Source organism: Pinus tabuliformis, chromosome 5_2, assembly GCF_031772625.1.
Source record: "Pinus tabuliformis cultivar Carrire ecotype Pingquan chromosome 5_2, CPIR1, whole genome shotgun sequence".
In the NCBI taxonomy this organism is placed as follows: domain Eukaryota; kingdom Viridiplantae; phylum Streptophyta; class Pinopsida; order Pinales; family Pinaceae; genus Pinus; species Pinus tabuliformis.
This window is the reverse complement of record NC_142306.1, coordinates 455,625,606-455,649,824: the sequence shown is the minus strand read 5'-3', so window position 1 is coordinate 455,649,824 and position 24,219 is coordinate 455,625,606. Positions and strand designations below refer to the sequence as shown.

General features: G+C 42.5%; 1 protein-coding gene across 1 annotated transcript in view; it reads left to right on the top strand.

The window, feature by feature from the left end:
* LOC149159652 (NF-X1-type zinc finger protein NFXL2-like) overlaps nt 1–24,219 on the top strand; it is a 304,457-nt gene that overhangs the window by 90,230 nt on the left and 190,008 nt on the right. Inside the window, exon 5 of the mRNA XM_089434378.1 lies at nt 11,529–11,621. Coding sequence (XP_089290504.1) covers nt 11,529–11,621 — 93 coding nt within the window. The remainder of the gene's footprint in view (nt 1–11,528; nt 11,622–24,219) is intronic.

The following is a 24,219-nucleotide window of genomic DNA, read 5'->3' as shown; positions in this document are numbered from 1 at the left end:
CAGATTCAGATTATGGACAATGCATGGTGTCCAAAAGATGTGGTCATACCTCCCCTCAATAATTAAACCTGCAGCTTTGCAAACCGGTGCATTATCCATGATAACTTGCACCACCTTGTTAGGCCCTATTTGTTCAATAGCTTTTATAATAACATCAGCAATGTACTGTGCATCTTTCACCTCTCCTGAGCAGTCTTCTGTCTTGATAAACATTGCTCCTTTAGGGGAAGTGGCAATGATATTTATCAATGGTCTGCGCCTTATATCTGTCCAACCATCTGAGACTATGGTAACCCCAGAGCTACTCCAGGAAGAACGAATTGGAGCTAAAATGTCCTCCACAAGGTCCTTCTCATTTTTGAGAAGCTGGGTTCTGACTTTCTCATAGTTGAGATTTGTTAACTGCCCTTATCATATCTTGCCAGTAAGGAGAGCGAACAACGTTGAATGGGATACCACATGCATAAATGCACCTAGCCACTCTGGAATCAGTTTCTTCTCTTGCTTGCACATTCACCAATCTAGCAATTCTGCTATCCTGAACTGAAGGGATGTCCCTGGGCCTCTGGTATTTTTGGGTGCTGGTTGTTCATGTTGTTGAGTGTGACCAGCTCTCCTCTTTCTTGCTTCAGCTACAATCCTTGGCTCAATGTTAGATGGAGCTTGAGTAAGGTCATCATGCCTTCTCTTAGTACCATCCGCCTCATCTTGCTCTCTTTGATATGCCATCCTTGCCAACAGATTTGATGTTTTTGTGCAACCTGAAATCCCCTGTCCTCCTCCATGCAATAGATGTGCCTTCACTCTTGGGTAGGAGCCCTTGTACGTATTATTGCAAAGATTGCATCGCCATTCCCATGAGCCACCACCTCCACATCTTTGAAGCTTCGTCACATGCCTCCAAAGAGGATAATATTCAGCCCTTGGGTCGGCCCTAGGGCTTGAACTTGCAGCTGCACTTTGGCTGGAAGCCATTGCTGCAAAAATAATATAAAAAACAAATCTGTAAATAAAAAAGTTAAATAATAAAAACGTTTTTCATATTTTTGGCTGTATAAACCCTAGAAAAATTGAAGAAATAGTAAGAAAAAACTAAGAAATGAATGTGGCTTACCCAAATTAATTTTCTGTGGCTGAAATTACCCTAAAATGCCAGGAAAGAGGAGAAATATGGCTGTAGCTGAGCCAAATCTGCTGCAAAAATAAATTAAAAAAGCAAATCTATAAATAAAAAAGGTTTTTCATATTTTTGGCTGCATAAACCCTAGAAAAATTGAAGAAATAGTAAGAAAAAACTAACAAAATGAATGTGGCTTACCCAAATTAATTTTCTGTGGCTGAAACTACCCCGAAATGCCAGATAAGAGAAGAGAAATATGGCTGTAGCTGAGCCAAATCTGCTGCTACTGAAATCTGCTGCTGAAGTCTCTTTCTCTTGCTGCTGAAATCTACTTTGCTCACTGCTCAAAACACCCTAGCTGAAACAACTGCCAGTCTCTAAGAGAAACGACTTGCTGCATAGTGTGATGAGAGAATGAGACAAACTTATCTTTTATAAATTTAGAATAGGCTTCTAGAATTTACTGGAAACCTAAAAAAAATTTAAAAACAAATTAAAAAAAAACACATTACAACTGGGAAACGTGGCTTGTATGGCCGGGAAACGCGTTTCTGGCCATACTGCCACGTTTCCGTTTCGGGAAACGTGGCAGTACGGCTGGAAACGCGTTTCCTGGCCGTACCAAACGCGTTTCCGCGTTTCGTACCGGTTTCCAGCCAGAAACGCACCCCCCCCCCCCCCCACGTTTCCTGCAACATAGCTTGGAAGAGATTGAGCTTCCAGCAGTTGAGCAGAGAGAGTTCGAGCCAGAGGGGACGCAGAGACAATGAGGAGCAGAGATAGTGAGTTCGAAGGAAGATTTCCAATTTCAGAGAAGAAGCATCAAGAGGCTGAAGTTATTCCACTAGAGGCTGTGCAGGGACTGTGCATGCAGCTTCAATGTGGCATATCGATTTGGCTGAGCAACGGGTCGATTCAACTTCCAGAGGCTGGGAAAATTTTCTAGAGGGTAAGAGGATCACTTCCAGCAGTAGCAGCAGGAAGAACATCATACTCAGAGGCAGATTCCAGGAGTGTGAGTTACAGGCTACTTAACATGTGCGTAGAGGTCTGCGTAGGGGTTTTGGGTGACCAATTTTTTGAGTGTTGTGCCATGACTGGCCATGGAGGAGGGAGAAATACCCTAAATAATTTTGCCAGATTTTCTCGCTGAGGATTGCCAAGTTTTGGTATCTAGATTGTACTCATATTTTCGCTGCTGCATAATAATAAAACCCTCATCTACTACACCAATTTTCCCGCATTGGGTTTTTTTGGGGATGTTTGTCAAAAAATAACTGTCAATTTTTTTATGTGTGTGCACATCTATATTTCTCAGTTCCTGTTTATTTTTGCAGTGTATTTTATTTGTGAAGAATTGCAGTGTGATTTATTTGTTGTTTGCTGTAGCAAATAAACTGCATAATTAATCAGCTAGAAGAATAAATTTCCAGTTGCTGCAATTTAAGAAAAAAATCACATAACATCTACTTAAGTCATCATAAAGCCCAACACTCTAAATGCTGCATCTGCTAAGTCATCTGTCTCTCTGAAAGGTTTGGGTACCTGTGGTGTGGGTGCCCTCATGGCTTGGGCTGTTGTGGACCACTTGACAAGACCAACATGAGCTCATGTGAAAGCAACCATCCATTAAAGACTAAGATCATATGATCATCTAAGTGGAGCAAACTTGGATGTTAAGGGCATATTGATACTTCAAAATTGGATCACCTTCTGATATCTTACTAGACCAAGTCCTATAAAGGAGTTCCCTACAATGATAGAAGTGGCTAATGGTCAACCCTATTAGGTGCTTCCAACCCTTAAGGGGAACTAGCATTTCTGAGGTTGAACCCCAATCAGTAGGTGTTAGTGTAAATGTATGGCAAATGGACGGGAAAAGGCTCCATGGGTAGGTGCCATGGTTAAGGGGACTAGTTGATGGGAAGTCCACATCCTAAGTGTATAAATTTAAGGAGTGAGCAATAGTGGAGGCATGAGTTACCCTGCTTGGCCTACTTTTTCGACTCCTCTAGTGTGCCTTTCACTTCTTCTTGATAATGTTTTGTATTACAATGCATATCTCAAGGGTTAGAGTTTGGTCTTGATGATATAATATTTAATATACCCCTCAGGATGAGACAGTTCATCACTCATTAGGGTTGAGGCATGCAAGGGTTCCTTTAGATGTAATGCAGCATCATGTGCTTATGAACTGTGTTCTGTAGAAATTTTTCTACAATTATCTAGCTCTGATACCATGTAGAAACTTTTTCTACAATTATCTAGCTCTGATACCATGTAGAAATTTTGAATAATTTAACACATATTCAATGGAGATTATCCTGATCATGTACTAATGCGGAAAACATACACAATACATAAGCTCCTCTACGTTGATCAAGAATATAGCAGCATCAATAACAATAAAACATCAAGAGCATTCACACATTAACACAGTATGTATCACGGGGAAAGCATCTCGCTAAAAACCCCACACTATCTGTATATTAATGATTGAGTCATGTAACATTACACAGCATAATACTTCTCACAAGTATCTCCACCTCTGTTACACACAATACAGCTCAGATCTGATCTCCAAATCTCTTCCACTGCTTGCCTGCCTCCACTGCTCAATACCTGCTCAAGAACTGATGAGAATAGCTTCCCAAACTCGATTTTCACCTGCAAAATAGTCACTCACTCTTTGTGGACGTGAGCAAAGGCTAAAATGCGGGCCAAATACGTGAGCAAACTCATTGGCATACTCAATCCTTTGATTGTGCAAGATCTGGTGCACAACTATAGTCACAACTGATAGCAATCTGATTCTCTACCACCTGTCCCTGTTGAACTGAACATGCACTGACATGCAACTGAGTTAACTGATGTATTCTTTAGTTGTATTATGAGTTAATAATTAGTTTATCAACTCATCATTAGTCTATCTGCAGTTAGACTAACTACAACCAGTTTAACTAAGTTAAACTAAACACAACTCCATCAACTGTACCTCCAGTCCACTAAACTCAACTCACTTGAGTTCTAACTGAAGTCATGCATGCAACAACTCAACTGACTCATAAGAAAAACGAATTTCCTTCTGATAGCTGCATGTGCCACTTCCGTAGCTCAAACTGAAGTGCTCCAAGAGAATAAGATTAAGTTTATAGTCCAAATATTATTGTGAGATAATAATATTTGACTTTTCTATTTTTGACAGCCAGTCTAAAAATAGACTTGATCACTCACACTGTGATCACTCACACTTTCATCAAAAATAGAAGTCCATCTATTTTTCCCAACTTGATCAATCATCCATAAACATAGACATGATCCATATGTCTAAAAATAGACATAGTCTAAAAATAGACTTGCGCCAAAAATAGCCTGCGGGCCCACTTAGTGAAGGCGACTCTTTTCACTAAGCTCCATCATCTTGTTGCAATCTCAACACTCCCTCTCGACAAGATATGGATTATCAGCAACCCCTATCCTGCCTCAGTGGTACTCGAATTTGCTCCTGGTGAGAGCCTTCGTCAGAATATCAGCATCCTGATCCTCCGTTGGAATGTACGAAAGTAACATGATCCTCCGCTGCACACAATCTCTGATATGATGGTACCTGATGTGCTTGGAACCGAAAAACCCGACCAAGATCATCCTCATCCACACAGATCTCTGCTTCCTGCTGTACCAAGAAACTACTGTCGATCCGATACTGAAGACCCCTCCTGATGTGCTCTTTCTGTCCGTTGGGCTCCCTGCCCAATCTGCATCCGTGAAGCCACATAGCTTCACCTCATCCTCCTGTCTGTACCACAAACCATATCCCGATGTGCCTCTCAAGTAGCGCAATACATGCTTGCCCGCCTTCCAGAAGAGCTTTGTAGGCTTAACCATAGCTTGTGAAAGCTGGTTAACTGCATAGCATATATCAGGTCGTGTATTGACCAAATACATCAGCGACCCCACCAATTGTCGATAAACAGTGGCATCCACTTCTTCTCCCGAAGTGGCATCCTCCTTCCTCCAACCTCCAGGAAGAGGAGTATCAACAGGCTTGCAGCCATGCATGTTGAACTTCTCCAGTATCTCCCGAGCATACTTGCCCTGAGAAACAAACAGTCCACCACTGCGCTGCCATATTTCCAATCCTAGGAAATAGTGAAGGAGGCCCAAGTCCTTCATCTCAAACTCTGTAGCAAGATCCTTCTTGCATGACAGTATCAACAGCTCATCACCCGTTAGAATCAAATCATCAACATACAGTACAATGATAAGCAACTTACCCTCCACCACAATCTGGTATAGGTTCGGATCCGCCTCGCTCTTGGAGAATCCAAGTCCTGTGAAATAGCTGTCTATCCGTGTGTACCAAGCACGTGGTGCTTGCTTCAACCCATACAACGCTCTCTTGAGCCTGCACACATGCGACTCGCTGCTGAAGACTTCAAAGCCTTCGGGTTGCTCAATGTACACCTCCTCCTCAATGACTCCGTTGAGGAACGCCGTCTTCACATCCATCTGATGAATGTGCCATCCCATCTGCGCTGAGAGAGCAAGAATCGTCCGTATGGAAGAATACCTTGCGACAGGTGCAAAGGTCTCCTCATAATCGATCCCCTCAATCTGTGAAAAGCCTCGGGCAACAAATCTTGCCTTGTACTTCTCCACACTCCCGTCCGCTGCCTGCTTAACTTTGTAGATCCATCTCGAACCCACCACTGATTTCCCTTCCGGTCTAGGAACAATCTCCCATGCACTGTTTCTGACAATAGAATCATACTCTTCCACCATGGCGTCTACCCATGCGGGATCCTCCACAGCTTCCTCGAAAGAGGATGGCTCAGTCACAACACACTTGCTCATAAGAGCCATGTATCCAGTGTACCGATCAGGTGACTGTCTCTGCCTGCGTTGGGCTGTAGGTGGTCCTACAACTTTCTCTGCATCTTGAGCCAGTCGCTCAGCTTCTGTCAAGCGCTTTCGCCCTTTGATGGTTGGCGCTGCATGAGTGGTCTCTTCCACTCCATGAACCTCGTCCTGTGGCTGATCCACGTCCTGAAGCTCATCCTTAGGAACTAATAGCTCCTCATCTGCATGCAAGTGTAGCTCCCTCTCAAGCGAACACTTCATGGCTTTCTCCTCCTGAAATTTTATATCCCGTCGCACAACAGTTTTACCACTGTCTGGCAAATACACACGATAGTTGTGGGGCGTATCAGTGTACCCCACAAATATCCCAACCTCTGCAGTCGGCTCCAACTTCTTTCTGGCATCCTTCGTCACATGCATGTAAACGTTAGCACCAAAAATCCTCAAATGAGAAAGATCAGGCTTCTTACCAGAATAAGCCTCCTCGGGTGTACTCATGCCAAGTATCCTATGAGGACAACGGTTCTGCACATAAACTGCTGTATTGCATGCTTCCGCCCACAAGTGAAGGGGTAGGCCCTGATCATGCAACATTGCCCGTGCAGCACCCACAATCGTTCTGTTCTTCCGCTCAGCTACCCCGTTCTGCTGTGGGTTATGGGGAGCTATGAGCTCTCTACGAATCCCTTCTGCCTTGCAGAAATCCTTGAACTCGTCCGAGATGTATTCACCACCATTATCGCTCCTAAGAGCCTTCACCTTCTTCCCCGACTCCTTCTCGACCAGTGCTTTGAATTCACAGAACTTTGAATATGTCTTGCTCTTCTTCTGCATGAAGAAGATCCAGCACTTACGAGAGAAATCATCAACAAAAATCACATAATACCTGTGTTTTGCTGTCGAAGCAACTGAGAAAGGTCCACACACGTCTGTGTGAATTCTCTCAAGGATCGTCGTGGCGCGACTATCCTTCTCGTGAAAGGTGGATTTCACAAACTTCCCCAAAGTACACCCCTTGCACTGATCTAACTGCGCAAGTGTGCCTTTAGGAAGCGCTGTAGTGATCTGCTGCAGTATCTTCAAGGCTCCATGGTGAAGGTGACCCAATCTCCTGTGCCACAACTCGCCATCATCCCGGCTCACCAATCCTTCTGCCTTGCCTGCCATTGCTGCGCATCCATCTACATGCAACTGATAAAGGTTCCTCACTCGAACCCCTATCTTCCGGGTCTCACCAGTTGTCTTGCTGCGCAGGAAGGCCTTTCCCTCGCTGAAAACAACATCATACCCCTTGTCATCTAACGTCGCCACTGAGATGAGATTCTTCTTCAATCCTGGAACATGCATGACTTCCTTCAATACAAAGGGTTTACCAGACTCCCTCTCAAAGGAAATGGTACCGATACCGGTCGCACTGTATCTACCATCATCGCCCATCTCGATGTGCACTCCAAGATCTTTGTCCTCCAGATCAGAGAACAAATCTCTATCTCTCGTCATGTGAAAAGACGCACCACTGTCCAAGAACCACACTGATCCCATCACACTTGAAACAAGCATGCGATCAATGAAAAATCAAGCTCAAACTGAGAAGCTAAGGCCTCTCCCCCTGCAGATCCAACAGCTTGCTTGTTCTTCTTCTTCTGCGGACAATTTGTGGCATAGTGTCCATGCTGGTGACAGTGAAAACACTTCACCTTGGACATATCCTGCTTCTTGCCTTTCGCACCAGATTGAGAAGCTTTCTTGCTCTTCCCTTTCTTTGCTTTGGCAGCCAAAGCGCAATTCTCTTCATCAGCTCCCTTTGACGAAGATCCGTCCCTGGTACTCCGCCTGATCTCCTCCTGCACGAGATCTGACCATAGTCTTTCCCATCCTGGCAACTTCTCCCGACCATTGACAGAGTCCTGATAGGAATGCCAACTCTTCGGAAGACCAAGGAGAGCCAAGCTCACCAAGTCCTCATCATCGACAGTAACCCCCACACTTCCCAGCTCATCTCGACACTGAGTGAACTTCGTGAGATACTTGGGAATACTGTCTCCCTTCTCGCATTTGATGTTTCTGAGTTTATCTTTGAGCGCCAGCTTCCTCTGATCGCTCTTGCTTTGGAATAATTCTGTTAATGATTTCCACATCAAATATGGAGTAGCCTTTCCATGGAGGCTGGACACAATGTGATCCTTCACGCCCTCCAACAGAATTCTTCGACATTTTGCGATCTTCTTTTGCCAAGCATCAGCTTGAGTAGCATCAGTAGGCTTTGGGATATCCGTATCTATGAATTCCTTCAGCCCGTTATCATCCAATACTGCCTCCATTCTGTCCTTCCATGCAATATAGTTTGAGCTGCCCTCAAGAGCATACTCCAATCGCAATCCGTTGAAAGACATTGCTGCGTTGTCACCAAGAAAACACTGTTGCAAATTCGAATTCCACCAGCAACCAACTCAACTGCTTCCGATCAACCCTCGCTTGATATCCTGTAAAAATCTCTTCTACAAATCAAGCTGCTCCGATACCATGTAGAAATTTTTCTACAATTATCTAGCTCTGATACCATGTAGAAACTTTTTCTACAATTATCTAGCTCTGATACCATGTAGAAATTTTGAATAATTTAACACATATTCAATGGAGATTATCCTGATCATGTACTAATGCGGAAAACATACACAATACATAAGCTCCTCTACGTTGATCAAGAATATAGCAGCATCAATAACAATAAAACATCAAGAGCATTCACACATTAACACAGTATGTATCACGGGGAAAGCATCTCGCTAAAAACCCCACACTATCTGTATATTAATGATTGAGTCATGTAACATTACACAGCATAATACTTCTCACAAGTATCTCCACCTCTGTTACACACAATACAGCTCAGATCTGATCTCCAAATCTCTTCCACTGCTTGCCTGCCTCCACTGCTCAATACCTGCTCAAGAACTGATGAGAATAGCTTCCCAAACTCGATTTTCACCTGCAAAATAGTCACTCACTCTTTGTGGACGTGAGCAAAGGCTAAAATGCGGGCCAAATACGTGAGCAAACTCATTGGCATACTCAATCCTTTGATTGTGCAAGATCTGGTGCACAACTATAGTCACAACTGATAGCAATCTGATTCTCTACCACCTGTCCCTGTTGAACTGAACATGCACTGACATGCAACTGAGTTAACTGATGTATTCTTTAGTTGTATTATGAGTTAATAATTAGTTTATCAACTCATCATTAGTCTATCTGCAGTTAGACTAACTACAACCAGTTTAACTAAGTTAAATTGAACACAACTCCATCAACTGTACCTCCAGTCCACTAAACTCAACTCACTTGAGTTCTAACTGAAGTCATGCATGCAACAACTCAACTGACTCATAAGAAAAACGAATTTCCTTCTGACAGCTGCATGTGCCACTTCCGTAGCTCAAACTGAAGTGCTCCAAGAGAATAAGATTAAGTTTATAGTCCAAATATTATTGTGAGATAATAATATTTGACTTTTCTATTTTTGACAGCCAGTCTAAAAATAGACTTGATCACTCACACTGTGATCACTCACACTTTCATCAAAAATAGAAGTCCATCTATTTTTCCCAACTTGATCAATCATCCATAAACATAGACATGATCCATATGTCTAAAAATAGACATAGTCTAAAAATAGACTTGCGCCAAAAATAGCCTGCGGGCCCACTTAGTGAAGGCGACTCTTTTCACTAAGCTCCATCATCTTGTTGCAATCTCAACATGTTCTTAGGAACTCATGCTAGGCTTTTGCCCACGCTCTGATTTGTGCCTCGACCATCTTTTACATTTTGATTTTCCTCTTTTTCTTTCATTGTGGCCATGATGTGCTTTTCCATTCTTTTAGTTGTATCAACCTCTTGGGCAATGTTTTCCGTACTTACTCAAGGAGTGTGGACATGTCGGTGCCAAATCCCAATGAACCAATAACAAGTTAGACCTGAAGAATGGAGGTGGTATAATGGGCTTGTAATGTGGCATGGAAAGTGTTAAGTCTGATGTAACAGAAAATGAACATGTAATCTCAATCTGGGGTTTCGAAGTAGTGCACCTCCTATAACCCTAAGGCCTCAAGGGAGGTCCTACTGGACTAGTGCTAAAAATTACCCGCCCTGGTGAGGTTAGAGAACAGATTTGTAATGTGGCATGGAAAGTGTTAAGTCTGATGTAACAGAAAATGAACATGTAATCTCAATCTGGGGTTTCGAAGTAGTGCACCTCCTATAACCCTAAGGCCTCAAGGGAGGTCCTACTGGACTAGTGCTAAAAATTACCCGCCCTGGTGAGGTTAGAGAACAGATTTACAGTAAAGATCGGTCAATCTTCTAGATCTCTCCTTTATTTCTACTAAATGCCTGAAACAAACAAGCATAATTACCCGATAGCAAAATGATCAAAGCACCTTTTGAATAACAGCCTACCTTCATCGAAGTGGAAATGCTGGATGGTGAGAGGTATGTGGTTGATGCAGATAGTTGAGACATATGGCTTATCATCATCTAAAAGTGAATATCAGGGGCTGTTGGCTGGCTGGCTGTCAGGATGGCTGTCAAATGTAGAAGAAAAATTTCCTTGTATTTGGTTATCAATTTTGGTAGGTAACAGAGATCACTGTGTCTAAAATGAATTTACCATGCACAAATCTTGTCTGTTCATTTTGAACAACCTTTCTGTCCGCATCCTACATAGAAGAACCACTTCCGCCACAAGGATCTTATAAGCCATGTTGAACAAGGTAATAGGCCTCTAACCCCCAATGTTGTCCCTAGCTTCATTTTTCAGAATTAACTTAGTAAGACCTTGATTAAGAGATTCAGATAGAAATCCAGAAGAAAAGGCTTCAGCTACGAAACAATAGAAATCATCCTCAACCTATTCCAAAACCCTCCAAAGAAGTGGTTCATCTATCTAGCAAGTCAACCATGGCATCTCTATAAGATTTAACACGTGGGTTAGGGTTCATGTCTTCCCCTTATATATCTTCTCCCTACTGTATGACCCTTGTATGTTCTCCTGTACCTAGGTGAATCCCCCCGCTTGAGTGCTCTCCCTTGCCTATGCTCATAAATTGACCTCTCATTGTGCTCTTATTCCTTTGATCCAGATAGTAAAAGTTAGTTGATGTTTCTTACCTGATAAACTTGGAACATGGTTAAGCTTGGGACAAAAATTCCTCATAGCAGGGCATCCTGATCTGTTTAGGTCAAATATATTTCTAGGAGCACTCGAACTTGTATGCCTTTTCTTCCTTCACAGCCTGCTTAGTTTGACAATCCTTTACTTCAATCCATCCTTAAATAATGGCTAAAATATGTTGGGGTTCGAAACGAATGAATTTCTCCATCATCTTTTGGAGAATGGAAATCTATTAATTTCTTCTCAAGAAGTTTGCAAACTTGAATAATGTCTGTTTTCTCTCATCATTTTAATTACTATTTGCTATAAATTTGTCTTAAGGATGCAAATCTTCTTTTGTTTTTCTTTATAGCTCTCTGCATTGACGAATTTTCAGGTTCCCTGTGGAGCAGAAAGGGGACTGAAGCCACCCAGGTGTCCCAGAAAATGTTCTATTCGTCCTCAATGCAGGCATGGGTCCAAATGCAAGGTATGCTATCCTTCTTGGTGCCTTTCAGCTTATATTGAAGTTTTAAAATGGAAAGTAAATATTTTTTTACATTAACCAGGCATACAACTGAAGTTTTACAAGCCATGTGATACAGGCCTTCTTAGCTATACACAAATTTACATGATGCTGAATTTCAGGTTAATCCCGTGGAATTTCTTCTTATTTCTGTGTGTTTAATGTTTTGGAGAGCCAAAATATGAATGCCTATGAATGATAGATTTTATTAGGTGAGCTACTATATATATCTATATATATATATATATTTTAATTATGAATTTTCTTATTTTTTAATTTTTAATGGGCTATGCCACTCCAGTTTATTTTTCGTCCTTGTAACAAGAAATTCTGTTTTTCAATATTCTTTTCTCATTAAGATGGAAATAAGCCCTCTTGATTAGGTCTTGCCTTTAGCTTTGGGCAGGTATTGGGGACTGTTATCAGTTGGATTCTCCCTAGAGAAGAGTCCCAACCTCACCAAGGGGGGAACCTAAGAAAACTAACAGGCAAGCCCCTTACTGTCACCTTGGTAGCCTTGCCCCTCACTTCTAGGTTTAGGGGTGTGATTTTCTAGCCTTAGGGGGGATTCCCTATGTTTGATTGTAAGGTTGTTGTGCAGAATTAGTGGAAGTTTTACTTAGCTTAGATGCTGACCTCTTCTTAGGATTATGGTATGATTGCAAAGTTATATCTAGCAAGGCCAAGAACAAATTGTTGCCTTGGAATATGCGAACATGACATTATATCACCACATCAACTATTATATATCTTTTGGAGTATCATATTTGTCATCATAATTTAAACTGCTGTAATTCAAGAGAAGCCACATGTGAAATTATACAGCAGGTCTGTTGACCATGCTCACCATATAGAAAATACTATTAAGAGTGTTGCATCATTTGTATCGTCAATTTCATTCTTTGCCGGATGAAGATCACAAGTAAATAGAAAAGTAAATATCTGAGTTGAATCATTTAGAGGTCTGCAACTTACATTTCAAGGTAATTTCATAGACATGAACCTAGAAAAAGTAATGTATGATCATACAAGCCAATTCTTGTGGATCTTTATGCATCACTTGATTTATGTAATATTCCTAACGGACATATTAATTGAATAACAGAAATTTGCACTATAACAACTAGGAAATTCAACACATACAGAGAAAATAAAAATACAAGAGGAAATGCACCAAAACTCTGAGCCATTTTAATTATTTCTGAGCAAAATGGAGTATAAATGAGTATGGAATGAGGAACCTAGGATTGCTACAACAAGCTAGTCAAAACCCAGGTTGGAATTGTGATGACCAAGTGCTGGAACGACTCCACCAAAAACCTCTGCATTGACCCAAAAAATTACTGCCACTGCTGCTGCAGGTGCGCTGAGATTTCAGCCCTCAAGTCTACTCCAAAAATTAGGCAAAATTAAATGTAGTCTCCCCACACTAGCTTCAACAAAACTCAGAAATATCACACGGACCCAAGTAGTGGAAACGGTCCCAGAGTGAACTGTGCCCTCTTTCAGTAATTTCTGTTGCTGGTTGCTGACTGGAACGCTGATTTCTGTCAAAAATACTGCCCATAAAATTTTGCGAAATTAACCCCGGACTCCTTTCACCAAACCTACAAAAACCCAGAAAGAGTTTGGAGAACTTTTACTGACCACTTGAGACCCCAATTATAAGCTTACTCCTCTGAACTGGCTGCCAAATAGCTACAAAAGTTTTCTGTCGTAATAGACCTGAAATCCACCTCCAAATTTCTCCCAACTCCTAAGGGAAATTTCCCCTCATCACCCAATGAATTTCCAGCTCCCAAACTCCCAACAGAAGCAAATCCCAATCTGGTGCAGAAATGCCCAAACTGCCTCTGCGTAGGCCCTCAATTTCAGCTGCTTGTCTCTCCCAAAATGTGGCTGAACTGACCCTGGAAATTCTTCTAAAATTTCTGCTCTGTCCGATGATGGATTGGCTGCGAATTTCCTCCCTTCAACTCCCTAATTCAGTGCTCCCATTTAAACCCCACGAGTTGCCTTTGCGTCCTTGGAGAAAGCATGCCTTGGCTTGAAGAAAAATCCGCGGATCTGCTTTTCCAAATGCCTGAAGGCTGAAACCAATCACCAATTGCTCTCTGTTAATTTTAGGTATGTTCTATGCTTAGAGCAATTTATTTCAATTTTCACAGTTAGCTCAATATCTTTTCCAGATTAGCAATCACATCAACATTAAAGTAAACTGCAGATAGAACATAAACATAAATCGCTGAAGACAAGCCAAGACAAGAGGGCACAAGATGTGGTGCTAGCCAGGGAAAAACCCCAATGTGGGGAAATCCTTGATCAATTCTTCTTATATGTTCTTCAATAGTTCAAAAGAGAGAGAGAGAGAGAGAGAGAGAGAGTACACTTACAACAGAAGTCAACACTTTGACTTATCTAGATAAGCGCATAGATCATCTCTAAGAAGATGATACATGAGATCAGTTGAAGACATGCTGCTTCAATTGATTCTCCAAGGTAACTCCTTCACCTATCATTGTGCTGCATCTCGTCATCATGCTGCACCATGCTGCAACCTATGCTGCATTGCTGTCCTATTTGCCACTGTTGAACCATGTTGTCATACAACATGTCTCATGTGCTTGCCACAACTATCCATGCTGTCCATGCTTGCCATGCTGCACCATGCTTGCCATGCTATCCATGCTTTCCATGTTGCACCATGTTGTCCATGCTTGCTGTCCCATTGTGCCACTGCTGCACAATGTCATGGCTGTCCGATTGTGCCACTGCTGCACAATGTCATTGCTGTCCCATTGTGCCACTGCCTCATGAATGTGCTATCCCATTGAACATCGTGGCACAATATCATTGCTGCTAGTACTCCTGTCCCATCAGGGCTTGTTATCCCAAAAATCCAACATTACTGCTGTCCCAACATATTTACGTTGCTCTAAATATGTATGTACCATTGCCTAGCTATCCTAGTTTTACTGTTGTAACAGCTGTACCTAACAGTTATGCACAAAACACTGTTGTTCTGAGCATATGGTAGCCCTTAACACTTTCTTCAGCGTACATTTCTAGGGTCCTTAACTGCAACAATCTTGGACTGGTTAGGGTACTTCCAACAACCCTTCAATCTGCCTAGAAGTGCCCTACTTTATTGCGGCTGCCCTTCTAAGAGAGGAGGAGACCCTATGCTGCATTTTCTGGGAAGTCTATCCCTCATCAACAACTTCGGCCTTCCTCTGTTTGCTGTGGCTTGATATATCAAGTCTCCTCTTGACTGTGGCTGCCCAACACTCTTCCGAATGATCCTAAAACAATCTTTATTGCTGTGGCATAAGGCCTGCGGTTAGGGCACACCTGGACAGTGACTAGGGTAAAAACTGAACTGCGGATTTAGCCTCATACATCAACATTTAGGGCCTATTTTCCATGTATAATTAGGCCTCATCCTTGGCTGCGGCTAGGGCACGTTGAGGCCTCCTTTATACATCATTCATCTATGTCTATAGTGCTGCGTTAGTCCTTCTATTCTCTGCGGCTAGGGCACAACATGACCCTCCTTTCTCTGCGGTTAGATGTCTTTTCCTAGGACAACGTTTAGGGATTTTAAGGACAGCTGCTTAGGGTCTCTTCTAGACCTGCGTTTAGGGCAGTTAGAACTTCTCCTTGCTGCACTATAGAAGTCTCCTCCATGACTGTGTTAAGGCTTCTTCATTGACTGCGTTAGGGCTTCTTCATTAGGGCAGCGTTTAGCCTAGGGCACTCCCTCTAGATCTCTCCTTCATCAAAACCCAAAACAGAATGAAGAGAGAGATCACAAGAGTGTGAGTGTGTCAAAATGACTTGAAGGCCACCTCTATTTATACTAAAACGTTGAGCACAAGTGGGGGCAGTTTGGTTGCTGGCCGACCTTGACGAATTGTCTTATAACACAATTAAATTCATAACTCCATGAATACTTATCGGAATCGGATGATCTTTAGATCAATCCTACACCTCTCGATGAGAGGGATCCAAGAAAAATATCAGCTGCTATAAATAAGATGACCCACATGGAGTTTGGCCCTAGTTGCCAATTTTAACACTCCCTCTCAACTAGGGAGAATTCCATCTGCTGATCCATATGTCTGACTGTACTATCTCTGCCATCAGTGCCCTGCACTGCTCTGCTGAACCATGAAGAAGAAGAATTGATCAAGAATGTCTCATGCCATTCTCTACTGACCCGAAGTCAGTTCCATATGAAGAGAGTGTGTCATACCACTCTTACTGACCCGAAGTCAATTTCATTGATCCCAGATCAATATCACAAGAGAGTGTCTCAAACCACTCATACTAATCCTAGATCAGTGTCATTGATCCCAGATCAATGGAGGTCATCCTAGCATAGGGAGTACAATAGATACAAAGATGTGTCCATTGATAGTACTGCTATGGTCCCTAACCCCATTTTCCTGCTCATTGGCCAGATGAGAGGTACTTCCCATGAGTCCTAGACTACATGGGTAGGATGCCTCGACAGGAGAACCATTCATCCCGTCCCTAAGTCACCTCGGGATATCACAGGGGAAGGTTGAGCCATTCACCCTGTACACAGCGCACCATTAGGGGAGGGCGAGTCTCCCTATGGTCGCGTGTTGCTCCAGTAAGTACCACAAGCCCCCCGGAGCTCCCTGAGCTCAATGCATGCGACATGCAGGACCATTATAAGAAGGTCTCTTAACGACTCCAAGTCGTTTGGGAAAGTCACAAATTTGACCTTTCCCCAGGGCTTAGACAAAATGTCTGCGACCTATACATCATTCTCAATGTGATGGAGCCTCCTTGCTCATCGATGTACAATATCCCAGATAAGGTAGTATTTGATGTCTATATGTTGGAGCAATTATAGAATACAGGATTCCTCAACAATCGAATCCCCCCCCTAGTTGACACAGAAGATCACAGTGGTATCCATCATGTGTACAAACAACTCACTGAAGAGCTCTCGCAACCAGGCAAATTGTCACGAGGTCATACTTATTACTCGCACCTATGTATTCAGTCTCAACGGTGCTCAAAGAAACCGTCTTCTGCTTCTTGCTCATCCAGGATATTGAGCAGAATCCAAAGAGAATCAGCACTCAGAAGTGATCTTGAGATCATCCACACTGCCTGCCTAGTCAGCATTCGAACAATCATGCAGCGTCATATTTCCGGCAGTGTATCTCAATCCATGAGAGATGTGCCCCGAAGATATCTCAGAAGATTCTTGGCACCAATCCAGTGAGGCTCAACCATATATGAGCTCATCATACTAACTGCAAATCATATGTCGGGACGGAAGTTCACTATGAACACCATCGTGAATGAGTTTATGAAACTCAGAGGTATTTACCAAATCTGGTCTAGCATCACTACCATATAACTTTTGAAAGTTAAGATCCTCGAGGTAGTCAAGGCTTGCAATTTACCGTTCCACATCCAGAATCCAACTCCCTCTTACTTCTGCAAATGAGAGGGTTTGCACCTGTCAGAAATAGGTCGTCCTCAGAAGGTGCCGCTATGAGAGGTCTATCATCCACAACGTTCGAGCAATGGTTTGGATCGACTTCACTCTTAGTGAATCTTAGCTTCATTAGACAGCTACCAATGCTCTCATACTACGCCTGGGGTGTTTTGCTTCAAGCCATAGAGGGCTTTCTTCCACCTGCACACATGAGATTCCCGATCATGAATCTCAAACCCCTCGGGTTGTTCCAAACCTGTGGACCTGTTACATGAGGGGAATGGTCCCCTTGTAATATTTTCTTTCGGTACATCTCAGACATGTACCTTCATGTTATTATTGAATTCAAGCATCCCTGTTTCCATCTGACTCACATCGGGTAGGGCCCCATAATAAGTAGACTTCTAGTGCTATAGATGAGATGTGACAATTGACATGGTCCCCAATGGACCATCCTGCAACTTGATATAGATTTCCAACCCTGAACCCATGAGTAAAAGCATCTTAGAAAATTCTGTTTTCAAACACGTAACTTTCCATTGATGAATGCCACCCTGAAACCTTTCCTTGATGACCTGCATTACTTGTCATTCCCTTGATCATTGAAGATGTCCCTGGAATGATTGTTATCTTCATCAAGAGATGTGTCCCTGCCATTCAGACACTCCTTCGCATAGTGGCCGAACTTATTACAAACAAGGCATTTGTCTTTCTTTCCACCCTTAGATCTGGACTTCCTAATGAAGTGGTCTTTAGGTAGGCCATCAGAAGCTTCCACTGCGCCATTCTGATAATGTTCTCTGCTTCGACTTCACCCTTGGCGAATTTGAAGAGGGATGAGGAATCCACTGATCCTTTTGTTCTTTCCCAGCTGTCTTCGATGGTTGCTCTTTCACTCTTGCTTGGGCTTTGTCTTCACCTCAACTCTGATACCATGTTAATTTTAGGTATGTTCTATGCTTAGAGCAATTTATTTCAATTTTCACAGTTAGCTCAATATCTTTTCCAGATTGGCAATCACATCAGCATTAAAATAAACTGCAGATAGAACATAAACATAAATCACTGAAGACAAGCCAAGACAAGAGGACACAAGATGTGGTGCTAGTCAGGGAAAAACCCCAATGTGGGGAAACCTTGATCAATTCTTCTTATATGTTCTTCAATAGTTCAGCAGAGAGAGAGAGAAAGAGAGATAGTATATTTACAACAAAAGTCAACACTTTGACTTATCTAGATAAGAGCATAGATCATCTCTAAGAAGATGATACATGAGATTAGTTGAAGACATGTTGCTTCAACTGATTCTCCAAGGTGACTCCTTCACTTATCATTGTGCTGCATCTCGTCATTATATTGCGCCTCATCGTGTTGCACAATGCTGCACCCTATGCTGCACTACTGTCCTATGTGCCATTGTTGAACCATGTTGTCATACAACATGTCTCATGTGCTTGCCACAACTATCCATGCTGCACCATGCTTGCCATGCTATCCATGCCTGCCATATTACACCATGCTGTCCATGCTTGCTATCCCAATGTGCCACTGTTTCACAATGTCATGGCTGTCCCATTGTGTCACTGTTGCACAATGTCATTGCTGTCCCATTGTGCCACTGCCTCATCATTGTGTTGTCCCATTGAACATTGTGGCACAATATCGATGCTACTAGTACTGCTGTCCCATCACGGCTTGTTATCCCAACAATCCAACATTGCTGCTGTCGCAACATACTTGTGTTGCTCTAAATATGTATGTACCATTGCCTAGCTGTCCTAGTTTTACCGCTGTAACAGCTGTACCTAACGGTCATGCCCAAAACACTGTTGTTCGGGGCATATGGCAGCCCTTAACACTTTCTTCAGCTCACAGTTCTAGGGTCCTTGATTGTAGCAATCTTGGACTGGTTAGGGTATTTACAACAACCCTTCAATCTGCGCAGAAGTTCTCTCCTTTACTGCGGCTACCCTTCTAAGAGAGGAGACCCTATGTTGCATTTTCTGGGAATTCTATCCCTCATCAACAACTTCGGCCTTCCTCTATTTGCTGTGGCTTGCTATGTCATTTCTCCTCTTGATTGTGGCCGCCCAACACTCTTCCAAATGATCCTAAAATAGTTCTTATTGCTGTGGCATAAGGCCTGCGGTTAGGGCACACCTGGATAGTGACTAGGGCACAAACTGAACTACGGATTTAGCCTCATACATCAGCGTTTAGGGCCTTTCTTCCACGTATAATTAGGCCTCATCCTTGGCTGTGGGTAGGGCACGTTGAGGCCCCCTTTATACATCATTCATTTGCGTCTATAGTGCTGCGTTAGTCCTATTCTCTGCGGCTAGGGCACAACATGACCCTCCTTTCTCTGTGGTTAGATATCTTTTCCTAGGACATCGTTTAGGGATTTTAAGGACAACTACTTAGGGTCTCCTAGACTTGTGTTTAGGGCAGTTAGAACTTCTCCTTGCTGCGCTATAGAAGTCTCCTCCATGATTGTGTTAAGGCTTCTTCATTGACTGCATTAGGGCTTCTTCATTAGGGCAACGTTTAGCCTAGGGCACTCCCTCTAGATCTCTCCTTCATCAAAACCAAAAACAAAATGAAGAGAGAGAGAGATCACAAGAGTGTGAGTATGTCAAAATGACTTGAAGGCCACCTCTATTTATACTAAAACGTTGAGCACAAGTGGGGGTAGTTTAGTCGCTGGCCAACTTTGACGAATTGTCTTATAACACAATTAAATTCATAACTCCATGAATACTTATTGGAATTGGATGATCTTTAGATCAATCCTACACCTCTCGATGAGAGGGATCCAAGAAAAATATCAGCTACCATAAATAAGATGACCCACATGGAGTTTGGCCCTAGTTGCCAATTTTAACACTCTCCTAGGATGACACTTAGGTTCCCTGAAGGAAGAGTTGGAATCTCCTCCCAGAAACTCCTTCTGCTAAGAAACACTGGTATTCTTGGCTAAACAACTCAAGAGTAGTTCAAAAATTCAATTTGTCAAAAGCCCCCAAAATGTGGTCCTCTCTTATTTATGCTTGTTGGCCCCTTTTCCTTGTGGGCTCCACCAAATTCTAATTCCTCATCCGCAATGTGAAAATTCGATTACCTGAATCACCACTGCAATAACTGATTAAGTTCATTCTATTTGTTAATTACTGAACAAATTATTTACTGTTTACTACAGGAAACATCGAAACTAATACACTACAGTCTTCACTAATTAAATTATAAGCGAAAACAAGAAACTGAGCAAGAAAGAAATACACAACACATTACACAGTTATTTTTGGACAAATATCCCCGGAAAAACCCATTGCAGGAAAACCGGTGCAGCAACTGAGTGTTTTATTATTAAGTAGTATTAATTCTAAGTACAATTCGTTGGATGCCCAACTGACTATCTGATACAAAGAGAAACTGGGCAAAACAAATAGTGAGATAATCTCACCTTGTCAGTCGAAGAACCGGCTGATCTTGCTGGAAATGTGCCTCTGCCTTGTGCAAAACTACGTCAACCCCACGCAGTCTCTGTGTCACCTCTGCTGGGATTGCGCTACCCCTCCTTCTAATCCTCTGCTAGCTGGAAACCTCAGTTCTTAGACTCCCGGTCTCCACACCCCGGCTCTCGGCTTCTGAAACTCGATTTCCTTAGTAGGAATTCGATCTCCCTCTCAAGATCTGTGTTGCCACAATGTAGCTCTGCGAGTCCCAACGTCAGCGTCTTTGAACGTCGTTCTGCCCTCTCTGCTTTGTACTCTCTAGCCTAGGAAAACTTCCCTCCAGATACTATCGTTGCCCCTCAATGCAAAATATCACTTCGAATTCCTCTTCTTACAACTGATGTGCTTTAGAAATTCGATCTTCTGATCTCCACTCGATGTGTCTTCTAAATTCCCATCAAGCCTCCTCTTATAATCCTTCTGTTGAGAACCAATGACCTAGATTAGATCCTAATCAATGGCTCAGATCATTTTACCTTGATCCTCGTTTTCTTCTAAAAGCTTCACCCACAGTTGATCCTAAAAGGTTCTCTAGCTATGCAACTCTCATGACAAAACTCATTGATGAAGAACCTTCCACATATGAAGAGGCAACCAATCAACACATGTGGAAGGAAGCAATGAATGAGTACCAATCAATCATAAAGAATGATGTTTGGGAAATTGTGCCAAGGCCCGGAGGGAAGTCAATAGTGACTTCCAATTAGATATATATGATTAAGCATGTTGCAGATGGGAGCATTGACAAATACAGGGGACGGTTCATATTGAAATTTCTAAGTATTACCCATTAAAATTTTTATCTGTATTCTCTGGTTTATTTCCCCTACTTGTTTAATTACTAACGAGTTATTTAATCATATAAACACTGAAATAAACACAATACAGTCTCAACCATCTATAGATCAGCAACTGAAAGAAATAGACAAACACACAAGTGACACCATTGTTTTTGGACAAACTTCCCTGGAAAAGCCCAACTTGGGAAAACCGATGCAATAGTTTTGAGGGTTTTATTATTATGCAGGTTTTCCTTGAGTACAATTGGGTGCCAAACTGGCTCACTTGACAGAGAAAAATAACCTAGCAGTAATACCACTCTTCGAAAGTAGATATTCGACAAGTTTGCTCCACGAAACCTTCTCCAGCACAATCTGAAGCACTGAGTCAGCCCTCTTGGCCTCTGCGTCAGCTTGAAACCCTCTGCATCAGCCCTCTGAGGCTCTGCACAACCTTTCTGGCTCTTTGTATCACTCCTGCAGCCTCTGCGTGGATGATGCAGGCCCTTCTGGCCTCTGCACAGTCCCTGCTAGCCTTTGTGTGGCTCCCTCTGGCTCTACATCTGCCTCTCTGCTTCTGCACTGGTCTTCTGGCACTATCTCTGCTTCTCTGCCTCGTACTCACTGCGCCTCGCTGCAACTCTGATCATTGACTCGATGTCTCTTAGCAAACCCTGCTCTAGAAAATCAAATGACTGATCACTCTAGTGTGTTCTCCAACTGACCCTCAAGCCTCCTCTTATATCTTTCTTGTTGGTCCATCAACGACCAAGATTAAATCTCTGATCAACGACTAAGATTAGATTTGGCTTGATCCATGAATTTTGGAACCTTCTAACCCAGTTTTATAGTAATACCCATTAATATTTTATTTTTCCTAAGTTTAAACTTTAGACTTAGGAACTCCATTAAAAATATTAATTATTTTAATATCTCCCAAACCGGTTAGAATCTGCCCAAAACATTTCTGGGTCTTGGAGATCTCATTTGCTTTAGCCTCTCCACCAATTTTCATGACTAGAGCACATCTAGTGCTACCTCAAATCAACAATTCATGGCTAGAGGATTCTCCGAGAAAGAGGGAGAGGACTATGATGAGACTTTTTTCTCCAGTTGCCAGGTACACCTCCATTAGATCCATCATTTCACTAGCTGCTTCTATGGGATGGTAACTACACCAGATGGATGTAAAGATTGCTTTCCTCAATGGAATAATTGAGGAAGAAGTGTACCTGGAGCAAACTCAAGGATTGAGGTATATGGAAAGCAGTCTCATGTTTTCATGTTGAAGAAGGCCTTGCATGGACTCAAACAAGCTCCAAGAGCTTGGTATGTTTGTATCAACACTTATTTGACGAGACTGGGATTTACCAAAAGTGAAGTAGATCCAAACCTTTACTTTGAGGTTGTAAAGAATGCACCTGTGATCTTATTATTATATGTTGATGACTTGTTTTTGACAGGTGCTAAGCCTCTAATCGTTCAGAGCAATTGGATTCTTAGTTCGACATGAAGGATCTTGGGTTGATGCATTATTGCTTGGGATTAGAAGTGTGGCAGAAACCTGGTGAAGTCTTCCATGGTCAAGGGAAGTATGTGATAGAGATCATTCAGAGATTCGGTATGATGGATTGCATATCCATGGCGACTCCCATGGTGACTAACTTGAAGAAGTTAAGAGGCTCTGATTGCAGATTGGTAGATCCATCTATATACAGGCGACTGATTGGTATGTTGATTTTTGGTTAACACTGGGTTGAACATTTTCTTTGTTGTGAACACCTTGAGCCAGTTCCAGGCAGAACTGAGACAAGAGCATTGGATTGCAGCAAAGCACATATTGAGATATTTACGTGGTACAATGAACTAAGTCTTGAGGTATGTTGCAAACAAGGACGTACAACTTCAGGGATATACATACATTGATTGGGTAGGTAGCGCTAGAGACAGGAAGAGTAACTTGGGAGTATGCTTCAGTGTAGTATCCACTATGATATCGTGAATGAGCAGGAAGTAGAGGTCAATTGCACATAGCACTACTAAAGCAGAGTACATCACAACTAATAAGGCTTGTATCGAAGCAATATGGCTCCGAAAGTTCTTTCTAGGATTGTTTGGCTAAGAGTTGGAACTAATGGTGATACACTGCGATAATCAAAGCTATGTGAAGCTTTTAGAGAATACCGTGTTCCGTGACAGGCCGAAGCATATTGAGATCAAGTACCACTACATTTGTGACATGGTGCAAATGAGAGCAATAAGGCTCTTGTACATCTCCATCGAAGAGCAGACAACTGATTTTTTGACGAAGCTGTTGCCGAAGGATAAGTTCATGTACTTTAGAAACAAGCTGGGGCTCATGGAGATCACCCCTCGTTGAGAGGGAATGCTGATTTCCCTGCAACATGGATGGACATTCTACCGAAATGGAGAATGGTCCAAGAGACCTAGAGGGCTCAATAGGCAGTGTTAAGTGAATGTCTCTTGGAGGAGGACCCTGATCCTACACTAGAAATGGTGGAGTGATGTCCTAAACCTTGATCATACACCAGACATGGTGGAGTGAGGGCCTTCAACATCTGGACGCTGATCACACACCGAATATGGTGGAGTAAGGTTTGGTTCAACATCTAGACCCGATCACCAACTAGGAAGGGATTGAGTGAGGTCTTGGCCTAGAGTGCTCACCAAGAAGGTTGAGTGAGTGCTTGCTGGTTGAGGGTCTTAACATTTTGGCCTTGGTGGTGGCCATGGGATTCGAAGACTGATCACTCTGGAGAAGTGAG